Here is a 19519-nt window from a genome sequence, read left to right as displayed (position 1 = left end):
CAAAAGAGAGATTTTTGGGCTGCAAGAAAAACATGATATATAGCTTGTCTAAGACAGAAAGCAAAGATGATGTTGCTGATCTCGCAATCAGCATTCACCAAGAAGTAGCCCTAAAAAAGGAGCAGCACAGCACTGATGGCATTTCAGGTGTGCAGAGCTTAGGTAAAGAGCATCACTTCCCCTTTGTGCCTCACTGAAAATCATAAGCCACTTTGCATTTCTTTCATAAACACAAAAGCAAGCAAGAATTCCTTGCAAAGCAGGAAAGGAAAAACTGTCCGGAACAAGTATTTTGTCAAAGCTTTTTATAAGTATGATTACAATTAATTCAGAAACCACGAAACTGTAAGAAAACACTCAGTAACTTTGGAAGTCAGTAGGCATAAATACCAATATTTTTATTGCCACAAGGTGGCTGCTCAACTCACTAACCTGAGTGATGAGTTCGTGTGAAACATATAGGCCATTCTATCTTACTAAAGGCACTTTTTTTGTGGAGTACCTGTCATTCTAGAGACAAACTTCTCCCAGCAGCCATACTCAAGCTGAAACAGGCTGGGAGGCAAGTACAAGTACCTCAACAGCCTGACATTTCAGAACAAGAAATGGCAGGCAAAACCTGTTCAGCTGGGGCCAACACAGCATTAAAGAAAGTTAAACTCACCAGGAGGTGGAGGCCTCTGTGGCGGCTGAAGTGGCCGAGGCCTGGTAGGAATGGACAGAGACCTGCTTGGAATCCGGCGGTGGCATTCCCCACTTGCCTCCAGCTCCTGCTTCAAATCAGCCAGGTCTGTATCATCTATGGAAAATTTTTGAAGTATTTTTATTATTTATTTTTGAAGCATTATTGGGTGAAATGCACCAAATCCAAGTGATCAGGAGAGAGGTGACTGTGAATGGCTCACCTCAACCAGGTGTCTCAGCAACACAACATGGCTCCTTTCATATTGTTTTGTTCTCCCCCAGTGTCTGCCTGCTGCCACTGCAGGAAACATCTACCCTTTTGTCAAATGCTTCTCTCTCTCTCCTTTCCCACCATTTATTAACTGTTTGTACCAACACAAAGACTTGCTTGCATATGATTTCAGGGTTACTAGTCACGTTGTTAGATTCTGAGCTTTTTACAGCCAGACTTGCTGGCAACCTGCTCTCATTCAAACTGCCATGGCTAATCATGGCCAATTCCTTGCTCTTCCATCCCAAACACAGGAATTTCATCTGAGGATTAGACACCTTTTCTTGCTCAGGACAACTGTTTTTATGCCAGACAAAAATCTGTCTGAATGGCTCACTCATCACATCTCTGCTTTCCAGCAACATCTCCTAATAGGTACACCTGCCTCAGTCTGCTAGACTTTGGCTGCACCTTCCATCACTAAGTAATTACTGTCTTTCATCTCATCTAAGCCTCTCTGACAGCTGTAGAGAGGAGAAGTAAGGATTGCTTTATTGTCCCTGTCTGCTATAGTGAAGATTTTCACTTCAGTCCTCTTGCCCTGCCTCTGTTCTTTAGGGCTCCAAGACTCACTGGGTTTAGTTTCGTCCCTGTGGTTTGGAGGAGATGGGGAAGGAATTGTGTAGCAGCAGTCTCTCATACTTCAGGTATTTTTAAACAAGTTGTTGTTTTTCAGAAAGCTTTGTTCTGCCTCACAGCCTCCTACTCCCACTCAGCAGCGGATGGCATCCAGAGAGACAGAGCCTGTCATCTGCCCAGCCCACCCTCCCTCTTCTCTGCATTTTTAATACTTCTGAGCTGCAGAAACGAGCTCATCGGTAGGATCCAAGCAGTCATGCAGGCACCTAGAAGCACGGTTTGAAGTTCTGGCAGTGAAACCGAACGTGAAAAAACCAGCCATCACCACCCAATCCCTTCCCCCAAAAGGCTGCTGGCAGAGACATCAATTTTGTGAGGCTATGCCCTCCTCTGACCTCAGAAACACATATACACACTGTTGTGCCTGTCACTTGTTTCCAGCTGTGTCTAACACCAGCTACACAATCATCATACCTTCAATTAGGAGTTACCGAGGCAGAATTGGAAGCTTATGGAGGCATCTGAAATTGCAGACACTTTAAGATGAATTGAATATATCATATTTTGAGTTGTGTGAGATCATGACCCCATCCTGACCTCCTTCAAACTATACTCCATAATCTCTATTTACTTTGTGATATTTTTTGAGGGGAAGAGTTCATGTGGGTGACAAGAGTCACTGCAGTTCTCTGTGGCTTAATGAATCATCACACAGTAGGCCAGAGGTGCTTGGAGGGCAAGGCACCCTATAATAAAAGTGATTGGATTCACAGTATTTAATAATGATTCCTTGACTCAGGGCTAGGTTTCTGGGTCTGGCCACGCTGCACCGAGCCTATGACTCAAGATGGGCAAGAAAGCCACAAATCACTGTTGGAAAATCTGTCTATGTAAATGTAGGAATCTCATTTTATCTTTTTGAACTCTACTTCTGACTCAACCTTTGGAGGTATTAAAGTTTTCACGGTTATGTCAGAGGACAAAGCACTTCTGAGAGTGGAGAATCACAGCTACTGAATCACTTGGTGTCACAATCAAGTGTTTAATACGCAACCCAGCCTGTCAATGCTTGGCCACTAAAGCATGTCCTGATCACATCCCACTGGCTTAGCTAGTTCTTGGTGCAGTTTTTGTCAGTATTCTCTTCACAGCTTTATCTTCTCTTTACCGAGTCATGTCACAATAATGTGCAAACAAGCCATGTGGCCAAGAAAAAAGTTAACGCACTTATGAAGTACTACAAGAATGAATATATATTTTCTGTGAACCTCAACTTCCTCAGAAATAAATCAAATGGGAACAAAGGAGAAACTTTAGGCCTCTCAAGTAATATGAACAAAACAACCTCCCAGCTTACACCCGACTGCTTTAACACTGGTACTACTCAAAGGAGAGTTGAGCCCATCACTGAATCAAACAGGATTCCTTTGGTTTGATTTTGCACTGGGCCTAAGAAAACAACATACAATCTTTTTTTGCATGCTCTGCTGCCAAACAATATCAAGTGAATAAAAAGACTTAGTTTCTCATGGCTATAAAACAGCATTTTTCAGCACTCTTGCCTTGCTCTGGGCTAGAGAGAAGGAGAATCTAAGCTTTATTGCTGTTATGCCTGAGGGCCTCAGTTACAGTCACTAACTCAATGGGAGTTGAGCATGAATAGCTACTACAGGAGGACCTAGAATGAAAATAAAAATGAATAGGAAAATACAACAGGAGAACAAACAACAAACCTTCAGGTCTTACTTTAAGGAAGGTAGATACTTTACCTTTATACAGTCGTGGGTTTTGTCCAGATTTGTTTGAAAGAGCTATGGATGCACAATGTCCGGAGCCATCAGACATATCTTCTGCTGTGTCTGCTACTAGGTATTGACACAAAGCATCATCTAAATAATCATCTTCATCCTCTATATCACCTGGATTAAAATATTAGATAACACAGAATTAGTGAGCAAATGCATTCTCTATCTCTCCATACTACCAATGAATTAACCTATACTATCAATTAATTTAATACACAGGCTGGGCAAGATTCTTGTGTAACCAACCCATGTGTTTCATTACAGTGTGTCTCTATACAGACAACTGTACCATACACTGAATTTGCTAACATATATCAAAACACTAAATTGATAGGATGATCTAAGTAGCAGGTCTCTGCCAAAGTACAGTGTCAGGTCATGACTTTAGTTACAATCCTCTCTTAAAAAAGTGTGGCTTTGTTACAAATCAAGATATAACTGACACTCACACTGTACCTTCCCTGTGCAACCAAAGTCAGCAAAGCAATTTCTCACAACTTTGCTTAGAAACCTGTTGCTTACCTTCTGAGTCATAGTCCAAACTTGAAAAGTCAAAATTTTCTTCCAGAAGATGGGAATTTGCCGTAGGGGACATGGGGACAACGCTGTCCCGTTTTCGAGCAATTTCCTCATGAAGGCCCTTTAGCCAGTCTTTAGTCTTGGGCTGGATCTTCACTGTTCTGCCTCTAATCTAATGCAAAGAAAGAATTGTTCCCCTTTGCCAAGCAACTTCACAGAACAAGAACACCTGAACAAAATAAGCAAATGTTGCCTGCTGTACAATTGCTTCAGAAACTGATGCAACTTCAGAAGCTAAATGAAAAGGAAACACTCTTCCTAACCCCATAACCCTGTTTTCAGACTGTAGCAATATTCTTGAAAGAAAATGAACTTCACAGCTCAAAAGCACTGCTGCTGCACTTGGGAAATATTGGAGAAATAGGTGAAACATCAAATATCATCAAAAGGATACTATGATAGTAATATTGGTGTGGGAGGTTTCAATTTTTGAGTCAGCAGTTTTAAAACACACAAGAGTTTGTTGCCTGCTGCCATCTGTAAGGAGACTCTCTGATTATATATGGTTGATGTGTACGCAAAAGTATATTATTAAACAGGTTAGGACTACTGCTGTCTACCTGTGTTGCTCTATGACATTTGGGGTGAAATGTATCCAAGCCAGCAGGATATATTACGACAGGAAAATTAGCTTAAAAAGTTCTCAGCCCAGGTTCCCAGCACCTTCACACACTGTGTATATACAATTGTGTTTCAGTCCATGCTATCAATGGCATGAGTCAAATTAAAAGAGAAAACTGCAAATATTAAAGAAGAATGAGAGTTAAATCCATTACTTCAGGGTTGAGTTTACAGGGCAGCCCCACAAACAGTTTTATCAGCAAAAATGAGGGGGTTGATGAATTGCAGAGTACATGCGTGGGAAGGAAGAGCAGGGGATGGGAAGGTAAACGCCTACTGCTAAAGCTGAATTTGCCATGGAGGCCAATGAATCATGTTGTTCCAGCTTGGTAGAAGGAGTTTATTTGATACACTTAAGAGAAATGAAAAATCTCCAAACCACAATCATGGGGATGCTTTGGCAACAGTATAAAGTCACACAGAATCTCAGGAGAACTTCTTCAAGTGCCAGAACAATGACCAAGTCCATGTATTCTGCAGTGGTATCAGAGGCTAGATCCTAAGAACTGCTTAGGTGCTCCATGAAAGATCACCTCATGCCATCCTGAAACTGAAATACTGCATTGAAAGCCTCAGCAGTGGTGAAAGCTAAGGACTTTGTGAGCACTAACTTCCTTTGAAATAATGCTACTTGATTTACCTAGAAACTCAACTACCTTATTCTAAGCAGCCACTTTTGAGAAATTTGTTATGAAATTATTGTTATAGGTTTGAGAGAATCTTACTTTGACACCATCTATATCCATAACATGAAGAGCTGACTTGCTGTCTGCAAATGTCACCAGCATTTGACCTCCAATGATCCTAGTGAAAAAAGGCAGAGGAGAAAAAACAGTGCATTTTACTCCACAATTGCATAAAACCCTTAAAGGCAAGTATGATAGTTTTCTATCCTATATAGATATATATCTCATATGATATATATGTATCATATATATATATGAGATACATATATAGCTATGTATTTGGTTTTAGTTGTATTTTCCTTCACAATTCTATTTTTTGGGGAGGAGTAGGTGATCTGTGAATCCCACTTCTCTCCCTTCCTCCCTCGTGTGCTCCTAAAGCAGCAGTACAAACATCCCAACAGCTGTTGACGGGGCACCCAGTCCAATATCCACACTCCCTCTGTACTGACTTCTATGGTTCTGCATACCCTTCACCTCAGAGGACATGTTCCCAAAGACTAGTATACCACCAAGATCTAAAGCAATTAAAACGAACTAAACCAAAACCACCAAAGCATGTTCTTTTCTTGCTCATTTTCTTCACAAGCAAGGTGATGCTGCTGTTCCTGCAGGGCTGCTTTTGAACCCTCAGTTAATATTGGTACTTCACAAAACTACACAACAACAGGTTATCAGCTTTCTCCATTAATAAATGGATCCAATACAACATAAACAAGTTTCTGGTGGTGTTCAACTGTTAGGTCTTTTGCCTGTATTTCTCAAAACAGAAGTCTCATAGCTGTGCTGGAGCCCTGTACAGAATCAATCAGAATGAAATTAAGCTGCTCTGCCAGAAGGTATCACACTCTCCCTCTCAAACACAGCACGTGACAGCACTGCAAGAAGCTGTACTATTATCAAAACAGCAGTAGACCCCCAACAGAAAGGAGACCCAGCCAGGAAATCCTATTGAGTGTGAAAGAGTTGTGGAAGAGAGCAGATCTCCTCAGAAGAGGTGAAGCAGGGCCCAAAGACCCACCAGAAACAGAAATGCATGGAAGTGAGGCCTGAATCTAAAGGTGATAATTTACATCAAAGTCTCTGCTTTATGATGCTGTCTTGAATAAAATTCTCTTCCACTCAGCCAAGAGAGCTGTTAAACTATTTCTTTAACAGGTTGTTGTGAGGTATAAGGTATTCAAAACATTTGTATTACATTTCTAATGAAGAATTCAACATGCAGGAAAGGAATTAAACATAGTACCTTCCAAAACAAAGTTAACTCTGTCAGGACAAAAGAGATTTTCTAGTCTGTGCTTTTAATAGATAACATGCCATTTCAGATCCCAAACTTACCTGACCAGAACAACAGTGCCATAATCCTCAAACATTTGCATAAGCTCTGTGCGCAAGTCCTCAGGAAATTCATTTTTCTCTTCAGGTGTTGGTGATAGCAGATTTACCACTACTGTGGCATCCAGTGGTCCCTGGAAAGATGACACTTCCCGGAAAACACTCTCACGGGCAGCTTCATTAACCTCCTGAACTTCCACTTCTACAATAGCTAACACTGGCCTACGTGAAACAAAGTAAAAATGCTTATTTAAAAATAAGAAATGCTTATATAAATCTAAAGTCTATTTCAAGAAGTAGGGCAGGTAAGCTTCATTTTTCCTGCAGTGGTCAAGATCATACCTTGAGCACTATTAATTATATTTCCCAGCCCTGCATTACCTGAATAACAGTGAGGACACACCGTAAAGGATTTTAAATAACAGTTGTATGTAGCACTTTTGGCAAACCTGCAGACTAAAAATACCAGGATACTTCACTCATTATCAAACAGCTGTGTCCCAAAACCTCTATAGATCAGGATGGAAATTTATTATTTTCTGTTAGACAAGGCCACATAAAGATATCTTCTTTCAAAAATTAAGGACAAGGTACTCTAAGTGTATAATGTTTTTATGTAGCAAATATATGTCAATCATTATAAGCTGCCAAGGCTGCAAACTTGCTTCTTGAACCGTTTCTTACAAATTACCTCTCTGTGTGTTAGATCTGAATAAAATTGAGAGAGCTGTCTGAAAGAGTAAAACTCATCTCAGTTGAAGCAATCCACATTCTCAGATTTCCACCTGCACATACACACAGAGCAGTAACGGGAATGGCTGCTCTTATAACTATGTTAAAATTGCTGCCTCCTAGTTTTAATAGACCTGGCTCTTGAATACTCATTACCAGGGCATAAGAAAGCAACAATAGCAAAGCTAGAAAGGGATAGTAAAGGGGAAAAATGTATAGGAAGCATTACTATTTCCTTAAGCACTGTGAATCATAATGCATTTCCATATGTCACAAAGATACAGCTATGCCCTTTTTCTAGCACAGACTTTGGGAAAGAAAACCTGCTGACTGTAATTAAAAAGCAGTATTTGCAACCAAGTTTGCTGAAACAGAAAGCCATGTATAACAGCCATGTTTCACAGATTGCATCCTCAGGGTCCTGTATAATGAGTGCAGTAGCTCCACTGTGCTTTTTGGAACACAGCAATGTCAAAGCCTTGACAAGATAAATTGATTGCAAGAGGCATGTTCTTCCATTGCTGGAGGAATACAGAACAGTCCTTGCATGCAAGAGCACTATGAGAAGCACAGAGACAGCTCCTGGGGGTCAATGAGCACTGCTAGGAGGAACAATATTGTAGCATTTCCACAGGGCATGCAAGGGGTGAGACAAATATTATTCTGAATGGAAGGGACCTTTCAAAGCGTATTTATTACCAAATTTGTTTCTCAGAAGTGAAGCAGAGAACAAGTTTAACAAAGAAAGGTCATCATATCCCTAAAGAGAAGTTAATGATATGGATCAACCAGAAGCACTGGTCTTTGATTTTTCTTCCTTCTCCCATCTCCATTTTTAAGGGAGGTGCAAAAGACCCACACTTGACTACTGTGAAGAGGTCAAACCTGGCCCTATGTGGCCTGTCTTACACCTGTTCAGGTCACACAGTCCCAACCTCCTCCTCTCCTGCAGGAAGCTGAATGGAAGTCCATCAGAGCAGCTTCCTGAGGTGTCAGAGCTTTCTGAAACCAAGCAACAGAAAGCCCTGTTTTCTACACCTGTTGCTGCAACTTATCCAGTGTTTGTTGAGATCACAGTGCAACAAAAATAAATACATGACTGTAGATACTTGCCACCCTGGTATAAAACCCACTATGAGGGGAAAAAAACCCACCAAACAGGTACTGAACACAGAATAAGGGTGTAATTCCTGTTATAATTAGACTTGGCCCCTCACTCTGAAGGTGTAATTCAGTATGACACAATCTAACCTGGCAGTCCTTTCTCTGATTGTTTGCATAGGACTTTACCTGTGGTCTGATGCTTGCAGCTCTGCTCTCCCATAATACATCAAGGCTCCAGGGGTCCAGGTGTGCCTCACTTTAGTATCACCATTCAGATCACTGTCTAGAAGATTGATCTCTCCAGCTGTGCAGGACAAAACATGATTTAAAACTCACTCAAAGCTAGTTTTACTAACAGTTAAACACTATTTTATAAGAATGCTCTTCACAGACCCAAGTAGTGGGAGATGGGTTTTTTTGTTCTTGTATATAACATTCCAGGAAGAGCTTTTATCCTAAAAGATTTACAAATTAGGGACTAGAATGAAAAAATACAGAAAGGACTGGGAGTGCAACCAAGACAGCTGATCACTAGAATAAGAAACTTGCAAAATGGTTGACCTGAATGTCACCCAATTAATTACCTGTACTCTCTCTCTTTTCTGGGTTGATAGAGTCTTATTAGTATTTTGCCTCCTGTCCCATTACTGAGCATGGAAATTGTACTTGGAAATGACATTGCAAATCTGAATATTACAGAGGTATTGGAGAAATAACACACAAGAGGTGGGAGAAAGCAAACCCATGCACATCCAGTCTCCAAATACTTTTGCAATGCATTAAGGTGACAGAAAGTGCTCCAGACATTATGCTAGAGTGTTGTTAATTGTTCTATTGTTGTTAATAACAGGAAAGTTTTTAGGTCACTGTTTGGGCAAACGGATAACTATCTCTTTCTGTCGAGCAGAAAATGAGTTAATATGGAATATGGCATTTCTGCCGAATCACTCACACTGGGGCTACACTTCTTTCTCAGAAAGCAAGTAGGCTTTTAGCCTATAACAGTAAGAAGAAGCAACACAAAACAATTAGAACTGAGAGGCAGAAGAGCCTTGCCACCAGCAGTAAAGGAGAGGAACTCTAGTAGTGAACTAAGAAAAGTTTTGCAGGGCTTGGAAGTTGGGTGAACAGATAAGGGGTCAGTAATATACCCGTGTGAAATAGCTGTGAGAGGCCTACAAGCTCTAAAGAAAGGAACCTGCCTTGACTCTTGCAGACCAGCTAGTTAGATCCTACATTCTGTGTGTATTCCAAATACTAAAGTCCCCCAGGGGCAAGCTTTGCCATACAAAATAAGGAATATGCATCAAAAATGCGGAAGGGTGTTCCTTCTCTAAAATGAAAACAGTCAGCACAAGAGGGCTGTCTTAACTTCCTTATTATGTCTCACACAGCTTTTTTTCCCAGATTGCATCTCTTATCAACGGCTTAAGCTCCTCATTTTACTTTGTTTTTCATTCCTTAAATAAGAGTGCATAACTGTATCCCATTGACATGTACTCTCTGATTGCCCTATTTTTGCTTTGTAGTTTTTACACTTAACATAATCATGGTATGACTTAAATTCCAAGCAGAAGTTCCCAGGCATGTGAAAAATCACATCTGCAGGGATAGGCCAAATTAATTCTCCAGTGATTACACATTTAATATGAATTCATTCAAATTTAGAAACATCGGGGCATAGATTTTTCACAGACTGAGAGAATGGTTATGAAAACTGTCCCTGGATATGCAAAGAAATACTTCTTATTTTGTAACTGTAACTTTTGAAAAACAAGTGAAAACAGCCTTCTGTTGTGCTGGCCATTCATGATCTCAAAGTACTTTGTAAGCACTAATTAATGAAATCTCCCCCAGTTGCCAGCAGAAATATTCCTAAAAATTACCAAGATAGAAGAAATTACAGAAAAATGCTTATACATCTACTGAGGACAGCAGTTATAACAATCTAGCCATTATAAGACAGGAACTTCATGCGCACTAATGATTCTGCTGAAAACAACGGAATAATTTCTCCATTGCTACAGGTGATTTGTTTTCAGTTCTTCAGTGAGCTCCCAGCACCTTTTTGATCTGTAGCATGAAGCCTTTTTTCACACACTCAAGAAGAAAGAACTTTTTCTATCTCTGCAAGTTAATCCAGTGAAACAGAAGGAACATCTGCTTTAATAAAGCACCATTCACTAATTCTGGATGAATTCTAAAATAACTTTCCAATTACAGAATTACAGGATATGCTGAGTTGGAAAGGACCCACAAGGATCAAGTCCAACACTTTGCCCTGCACAGGATCATCCCCAAGAGTCACACCATGTGCCTGAGAGTATCATCCAAACACTTCTTGAACTCTGTCAGGCTTGGTGCTGTGACCACTGCCTTGGGAAGCCCGTTCCAGTGCACAACTACCCTCTGGGTGAAGAGCCTTTTTCTACTATCCAACCTAAACCTTCACTGACAAAACTTCAGGCCATTCCCTCAGGTCCTGTCACTGGTCCCCACAGAGAAGAGATCAGTGCCTGCTCCTCCTCTTCCCCTCATGAGGAAGTTGGAGACTGCAATGAAGTCTCCCCTCAGTCTCCCCTTCTCCAGCTGAGCGGACCAAGTGACCTCAGCTGCTCTTCATACAGTTTCCCCTCAAGGCCCTTCACCATCTTCATTGTCCTCCTTTGGACAGTCTCTAACAGCTTAATAACTTTCTTATATTGCAGGACCAAACTGCACACAATATCCAAGGTGAGGCCGCACCACTGCAGAGCAGAGTTGGACAATCAGATAAAGAAGGAGGAAAGATTCTACGCACCTGTTTTTTCAAAAGGCAGTTTCTTCCTCCACCAAAGCACTCTGTCAGTCCATGCTGGAGTTCTGCACTTATCACTTGTATCATAAGCCTCTGAGCCAACATCATATTTATATGTTGGTCCAAAATTAATAGTCCCTTCATGGAAGTCTTTAAAAATCTATTAAAATAAATAATATTTCTTTGAATAAGTTACAGCTGAGGTAGGTCCCATTCTGAAGTATCAATTTCTTTGCAAACAAATAACATACTGAGTTTTAAACAAAGTGTTACATTCACGTGCTACAAACAAGGGTCTGAAAACACAACTTCTTCACTCTCTCAAGGAACAAGGGCAAGGCAATATGCAGGTATTCAAGAAAATTAGATATACTGCCTTACTTTTCCACTGGATTTTTGCTGTTGCAGTTGATCAAATTCCAGAAGTGTCTTCCAATCTTGACGTTTGAGAAAATAAAAGACTTCTTCGTATGTTAGATCAATGCGATAGTTAAAGTCACCACACCAGAAGACATAGTCATGTGAGAACATGCTCTGCCCCTAGTTCAGAGGTAAAGAATACCGTTAATGTTAAATGACATTCATGAAAATACCTTTAAAATGCACTGAAATGTACAACTCAGTCTCTCTGAGTTACTAAATAGTAGACCCACTTGTCACGTTCTATTTGTTCAAATTCATCTTGTGGTAAAATAGAATGGTTCCTTCACTGTCCTTGGCATCCTGCTGAGCTGAATTTTGTAAACAAGAGTATCAGACTCTGACCCTTCTTTCCTGAAAGTATGTCTAAGCTGGAACCCAGCTTTATATTCACAATTTGGCCATCATGAATATTTAAGATATATGTTTGTTTCCCTAACACATTCCACATGTATATATTTACATATTCTAAATATAACAGCAAATGTATTTCTGCTACCAAGGCACATTCAGCAACAAAGCTCCTGAGTAAGAACAAGCTCCAAATTTGATCTTATGTGCACGTCATAATTTTATAAATGCATTGAAATAAAGCGTCAATGAAAATTCACTCCAGATCTAAATTTAGTATCCTGTCCTCTAACCAGTCTTCCCCCTTCCCTCACTCCGCCCCCCCCCCCCGCTAAGCTATAAACCTCCAAACCTGAGACATTTATCAGTGAAACCTTACGGAGCTCTTGCTGTCACAGCACTAGAGGGCACTCTTTATATGCGTTATACACACAAGGTACGTTTAGCTATTGCAGATGTAAAGGACATCAAATAGTTAATAAGGTATTAGAAGGAAAAACTACCACAAACACAACTTTATGGCCATTTGGAACAGATCGTCTATGCAGGACGTCCAGTCTGTCAGTATTAGCTCCTACATAAACCAACTGATTGATATGCTGCATGTGCCAAGCCTCTAAACCTTGCAAACAACAGGAAGTTAAAATTTTATGCTTTGCAACCTACATGCCATTTTTTGCTGACTAACCAGAATACAAAAACTGGTCCAACCCCCGCCCCGCCCCCCCCCCCACCTCCGGCTTAGGACCTCTCTGGAGAGGTCCAAGAAAGTTAGTATTGTGGAAATTAAAGCAATCAACATTAAGGGAACCAAAGGAGTACTGCTATCAAATCCCTTGGGTTATCTACTGGCCTGAGGAGACAAGCTGGAAATAAAAAACTAGGGTGATTGATTTGACACAATTTAGGGGAAAAGTTATTCATACAGACCAATAGTGCCTATTTGCCACACTCTGAGAAAAGCCAGCAGTTCCTTGACGCTGACACATTCACGAGGACAAAATGAAAGGAATGAAAAGTACCATGTCAGTGACCAAGAACTGGTATATCATACCCGAGCAGGAGCAGCTAAAGCACTGGTGTACTGAATAGCATGGATGGTCTTTCAGGAATTCTAACTAGTGCCAGCAAGAGCTATCAATATCATGCTCTCCGGCTCTAACCAGTCACTTAGATCTTATCCATGATGCCTTAGAGATGCCTCAATTAAATTGCATTATTTTGAAAGATTGACTTGAAAACTGTGCATAGCTGAGGACTTTTCAAGCACTGCAGTAACTCAAATTTTGAAAGGAGTAATACTTTTGTAAAGCAAGTGCTATACTGGGTGGTATCTAGTCTCCTGTGAAACAGTTCCTTACTGTATTTTTTTTAACATTTTTTTATCATTTTCTTTTATTCCCATTCTCTGTGGCACTGAGATGAATTCTTTGATGACCTGTCACCAAATACATCCTGAGGCCAGCTTTCACAATGTAAAGACACCACCCTTATCTCCAGTGCTTTTAGCATACATACATCTACACTTACCATTGGGAAGCTGAGTTTCTGTGTGATTTCTTTATAATCTTCATTCCTCTCTTTCACCTGAGTCTGCCCAGCAGTTAAGTGACTGCATATAAAGCAGAAACTGGTACTATAGAACTGAAAACGAATGCTCACTGCCCCTTTATTTCCAGCTTTTCCTCCCATTCCTGTTTTCACAGTGTCTATTGCTACATCCCTGGATTAAAAAAAAAAATAGAAAGAGAACAGAGTAAAGGACTGCAGGGACAAACATTCAATTAACTTTGACTGCAACATAAAGGAAAAGCCAGTTTACAACACCATGTTTTCTCCCCTCCAGAAAGCTTGCTGCTTTTAAGCACATCTTCTAGTTTCTTGATGATATTCAAGTACTTATGTTTCAAATTAAGTATAATACAATAGTACAGAAATAAAACTATTTGAAAAGATTTTCCTCCTCTACTTGTCCCTTCCAAACAGACCAGCAAGACCTGATTTCTGAAATACTGGGAATTTCTACAGAATATACTTTTCAAGTTTACCTCTACCATGATCCTTAAAATAAGGATAATAACTAAATTTACCGTTATGTTTCCTTTTACTTTTGAACATAGCAGAATCTGCTTCTCAGACATTTAAAAAATTAATTAGTGTTCATATGTATTGGAACCCAACTTCACAGTTCATGATGGATTTTTCATTCAATTAAACAGCAATAGATCATAATCCATAGTTTATTAAATCAGATGTGATAAAATCAGTGATTATTGGATACAACTATTTATGTCTAACTCCTAAATGAGTTCTGTACTCATGACAAATTGCTTAGGGTCTCTATGTTGTTAATTACTTAGTATTTCAATGTAGCATACACTTTACTACAGAAAGATAACTTGGTAAAAAGACTACCTGCTCTCAGGATAATTTCTCCCAGATATCCAACATGGCTGTCTGATCAGATAAGTAAATGATGAGACCATTGCTGTAACCAACCCCAGCATCATGCCTGTACTTCCCAGTGAGAAAATTTTACTTTCCAGAGAGAAGTCAAGTAGATCTGGGCTAGAATGTTACTGATTTTTAGAAGGGGCATGCAGAAAACTGCTAAGTCTCATTTGAAGTATTCTCAGAAATTCACGATCTAGATGATGCCGGATGTTACAGGTCCTGTTCCTCATGCCTCTCATTTTCTTCTCTCTTCCTCCCCCATCTTTTGTATCTTTCTTCTCCCTCTTTAATTTCCTGTCTTTTCCTCACAGTAGGACACCACCAGAAGACACCCTCAGGGAGGCAAAGGAAGAACATCTAAGTTTTCCTTGAAACAATGGGATTTAAGCACTCTGAAAGAAGCACATGTTCAGGCTTTTCACTCTAAAGAGTCCTCCCTTCCTGCTGCCTGCCTACCCAACTCCTGATTGATATTCATCTGATTTGCATTCACGGCAAAGGTTATGCTGAGACAACCCACTGTAAATTCACTGCTTGAATTTCATCAATCCTTTCACTGCTGTATAAACTTCAGCTACTGTCTCATTTTATTTCTCTATTCTCTATCTTATGTCTAAATCTCTTCAATCTCTGCAAGCACAGAAGCCTTTTTTTGCACTTCTGATCATCTTTGTTTTCTTTTTCTAGATATGGGACAACTACGCAAGCATACAGGTTAGGTTTGATTATGCTCACGTAACACATAACAGTGCATTTGCATTAAATGGTGAAACTTAGTCACTAAAATCAAACCCTTCCTTTTTTCTCTTGAGTTTCAAAAGGCTACATCCAATTTTTAGCAACTGATTCAGAGCCACTGTACTGTTCTGCTTTTGATTTTCATTTAAACCATGCACTTTCTACTGGATTACTCAAATTTTTCGTAAGCCAGGTGAAAAGTCAAAAAAACAGAGAAACACTTCTCCTCTGGTATGCTTCATAGCAGGAAAAAAAATTTTTTTTGAAGAAAGATTACTGGGAAGGCAATGCAAGACCATCAGTTACCTGGATTGCATTCCTCTGCCTGGCCTACAGCACCTGATGTCACACAAGCTCTGTTCTGATCTTTTCAGTAGATATGAGATCAGAGGGAAGAAACAGGCAGCTTTTGATATTTTAATCACAAAATGCAGTGGCCGATCAGTGTCCCTAATAGTAGAGAGGACTGTTTGAATCATTCTGGGCTTTATGGTCAGATGCTCAAAGATAGTTTTGGCTAATTATTCATTTCCTAACCATTTACACATAGCCTGCATAATTCTTGCCCAAGGCAAAGGCATTTTAATGCAGATATCCCTGTGGCTGGGTAATCTTGGAGGAGTTTGGTCACCCTCCAGGGTCATCTGTGCTAGTAACATGAGGATCTGCAGCTCTGCACCCTCCTGACTAGGCACATAGTTCTGGTTCTCTGTGGCATCTGGGAGGCAAAACACTTAATAGCTCTCAAGACAAATACTCTTTGCTCTCAACTCTATAAAATGTCAGGGGTCAAAATTAGGTCTCTTTTCCCCAACTCCCTTTCCACCTTTTCAATCATCCTTTTCAGATCTGGAACTAAACCTGTTTCCGTAAGGAAACAGTAAGGGGAGGGTTCAAAAGTAAAACCTGCCCTTCAGGCAGAGGAAGGCACTTGCCTTCATTCGGTGCACCAAACACTCTTGGACTTACTTGTCCAGGTCATTCCTTTTCCAGAAAGACAGTACCCAAACAAGGTGCTCCACCCTGACTGCCCACCTGGAGCATACCTAATGATGGACTCCAGACTACTGCCTCCTGGTAACATGTCTCTCTCCCACAAGGAGCAGAGACCAAAATCCAGGTCTGCATGACTCTCACCAAGCTGTAAAATCACTCCCATGCTCTCTGGCCACACTCCAACAGCAGGTGTTACTGAAGACACAGGTTGGGGTTTTTTGTGGTGGGGGTGGGGGGGGAAGTTGTTTGGTTGTTTGGTTGGTTTGGTTTAGTTCTTTTTTTACCTGATGAAGGGGACATGATATGGTCGTACAAAGATGAAAAGACAAACACCAACAAGTTGTGCTGATGTCAGCTGAATGTAGCGATGAGTCCTGGAAATAGCTTTTTGAAGCTGCTCTCCCCACATTTTTCTATTCGTTGTACTGGAAAAAACATAAAATCATTTAATGGAATCAAAACAAACCACATACAGTCAATAAAATGAACAGATTAACTGTGCCTTAGGTTTACAGACATCCCATTAGGCTGTAGAACTTGAGGTGCTGTAGGATGCATGGCAGAGACAGATAACACCTCCTCCTAAGCGAGCCCAGAGTTAGTAGGGTCAGTGAGCCCAAGAACAGCACACAGTTATCCTGCTCCTGGATGTGTGAGGGATTTTATTTACTATGGTTAGAAAGATCCACACTCACAAGACTCTTCATACACCCATTCACTGGAGATAACTGGAAGCTGATTATAGCAATCATAACTGTAAAAGCAAATATCCATACCAATCTCATGACTTGTAAGATTTCTTGTGCTCACAACCACATCTGTAGACTTAGCTTTTTCTTATCTCCAAATTCAACCAATCCATGCAGATATATCACCAGCCCTGCAGCCATACTAAGCACTGCTGTAAGTTGTCATTCCCAGAACAGATAACTAACTGGCCAGCCTGATGAATCAGCATTGGAAACATTATCCTCAGGGATCCCTCCCTTTCAGATTCAAAAGGACCAGTACACACAACAGCCTACTGTACATGCTGACATGCCAAGCTCCGGCTTTGCCTTTAACTCCTTCTCTAGCCATAATTTTCACAAATACAATTAGCCACAGAGACATTTCATTCATTTTAGAATTTCCACATGAAGGCCAATTGTGTTTGTAGTCACTGAGCACATTTTTCCAACATCAGACAGGGGTTTAAGGACAACTGTTAAATCAATGTCAAACATCAGAATTCTTATCTACCAACATAAGACTTAAGAGACTTAGAAAACACAGTGTATTCTACTGTGCAGAAGTTCACAGAGAAAGAACACTTCCAACACCATCCCAGTGACATTTGTTAACGGGAAACATATTTCCAGCTATGATTACAAGCAACAGACTTGGAAGGAAATATTCTATACATTTGACCATAAAAAAGAACATGGTTGGTTTCTTTGGGGAAGATGTTGCTCTTTTTGTTGGGGTTTTGGTTGGTTGGTTTGGTTTGGTTTTAGTTGCAGGGGGTGGGGAATTGTTTGGTTGTTTTTTTGGTTGGTTGGTTTCGGGTGTTTGTTGTTTAGGGTTTTTTTTACCTACCTGGCATTTACAATATTGCCTGCACTTAACTCAACCATCTCTTCAAATCCCACTGCAAATATGTCAGGAGGGCAGTTATCGTAATCTGTTGGCAAGAGGGAAAAGTCATATCAGAATTACTATTTTGTTGCTTCTTCTAATGATTTGTATTCTAATTTCTGTCAGAGATCCTTCCTGTAGTTCTATCCCCTGCCAAGCTATACATATTCATAGCTCCTTTAATCTAATCTCACAAAACAACCCCTGCAGTTCCTCTGAATTTTTTTCCTGTTTTTCTCCCACCAGTTGGTCTCCATCTCTTGCAGGAAGCAGTTCAGAACAGAACATTATATTGTAGCAATGTTAAGATGGGAAAATATTCAATGTTCTCTCTCCCTCACTCCACTCATCACTGAAGCCACAACATCCCACTACCCACCATTTTTACCTGCTTGTCATTTTACCCAACATGCTCTTCCTTTTTGACACTGATTCCTATGTAACTGAAATTATTGTCCACATACATGGATGGAAGTATGTCACTTCCATCTCAATGCCTTCAGGAAGTTTATCTACTAGTTTAAGGAAGCTTTTGAAGTTTCTTCTTGTCTTCTTTCTTCCAAGTCCTTCTTAGATCACCCGCACTTAAGGTTAGGTCACTCTAGAGCACAGTGACCCCTCCCTTCCCTGGCCCAGGCCTGTGGATGTTACCCTGGTAAAACAGCAAAGATCAAATGCTCTCATATAATAGAGTGAAGAAAATCTGTTGACCTATCAGGTCTGTCCATTGCCTAAAGGGTTTTTATTTTTTTTAAACTGTCATATGACCATGGTGACAGTAACTTGATTCAACATGAAGACCTAAACAGTAGAGAAACATCAGATCTGACTCAGAAAGCACAAATGGAAAGAAAGGTGAAATATACAGCAACTCTCTGTAGACACAAAGATGAAACTAGCCCATGACAGCTAGCCTCCTTTATTGGTTTAACATGACAGGCAGTGTCACGTGTATTTCCCATTAATAATTTTGGACAGTTGCCTTTGAATACTTACACATTTGTGCAGGCACTGCACTGATACTAACATGAATGCAGACATTTCCACGGTTGTACCCTAACTCTGCCCATTCATAACTCACTTGTCTTCTAAAAGCTGCTTAGACCTATCATGTTATGGCTGCCTGTACCATGTAGTCCTGCTCCTCTGGTTCTCTCAGGGGAAGGCCTGGCAGGGCTAACACATGACAGGCTCTCAACAAATTATAATATCATGGGCATAGTCATGTGCTAACACATCTAAAGTGTTTCTGAAACAGACTGAACCAATCACCTACCTAAGCTGCTCAGACAGTGGTCTGCACCTAATCAAATATCACTCAAGTACTAAGGGTTCAAACAAGACAACTTGTATAAGTAGCCAAGGATTTGAGGAATGAATTCCTGACCTTCAAGATTAGGTACAGAACTATCCCCGTGATACCTGCAGGAAGCTAAATATTCCACTCCAACAACAAGAGCACAGGTTTTGTCACAGTTTTGTAACTACTCGGTTTTTAAGTGACAGAAAGTTCACTTTTCGTTTACCTTCATAAAAATCTGTAAATCAATGACAATACCTGACCTTGTTGCATAAATAAGAAATTTGGCTGCCAATTTCAGCAAGGTACAAGCACAATAATTTTCTATACTACTAAAAAAAAAAGGAAATCACCTTTATCATAATAAATCTTTTTGTCTGAAGGCTTTGATAGTAACATTTCCAGACAAGCTCAGATTGTACAGATATGTTTAGCTCCATATAGACCAAG

General features: G+C 40.3%; 1 protein-coding gene across 2 annotated transcripts in view; it reads right to left on the bottom strand.

Annotated features, from left to right (window-relative positions):
• The window catches only part of SYNJ2 (synaptojanin 2), a 69945-nt gene that overhangs the window by 5729 nt on the left and 44697 nt on the right, over positions 1 to 19519 (bottom strand). For both annotated transcript variants that reach the window (XM_018078244.1, XM_018078245.1), the window contains 11 exons: positions 17731 to 17815; positions 16437 to 16577; positions 13495 to 13687; positions 11575 to 11733; positions 11197 to 11353; positions 8583 to 8700; positions 6564 to 6782; positions 5265 to 5343; positions 3862 to 4030; positions 3304 to 3453; positions 665 to 799 (listed from right to left, as the gene is read on the bottom strand). In XM_018078244.1, the coding sequence (XP_017933733.1) occupies positions 665 to 799; positions 3304 to 3453; positions 3862 to 4030; positions 5265 to 5343; positions 6564 to 6782; positions 8583 to 8700; positions 11197 to 11353; positions 11575 to 11733; positions 13495 to 13687; positions 16437 to 16577; positions 17731 to 17815 (1605 nt within the window). The remainder of the gene's footprint in view (positions 1 to 664; positions 800 to 3303; positions 3454 to 3861; positions 4031 to 5264; positions 5344 to 6563; positions 6783 to 8582; positions 8701 to 11196; positions 11354 to 11574; positions 11734 to 13494; positions 13688 to 16436; positions 16578 to 17730; positions 17816 to 19519) is intronic.

Source organism: Manacus vitellinus, unplaced genomic scaffold, assembly GCF_001715985.3.
Source record: "Manacus vitellinus isolate BGI_N305 unplaced genomic scaffold, ASM171598v3 scaffold_4_pilon, whole genome shotgun sequence".
NCBI lineage: Eukaryota > Metazoa > Chordata > Aves > Passeriformes > Pipridae > Manacus > Manacus vitellinus.
Note: the sequence above shows the minus strand (reverse complement) of the source record. Positions and strands in the feature narration are given on the sequence as shown.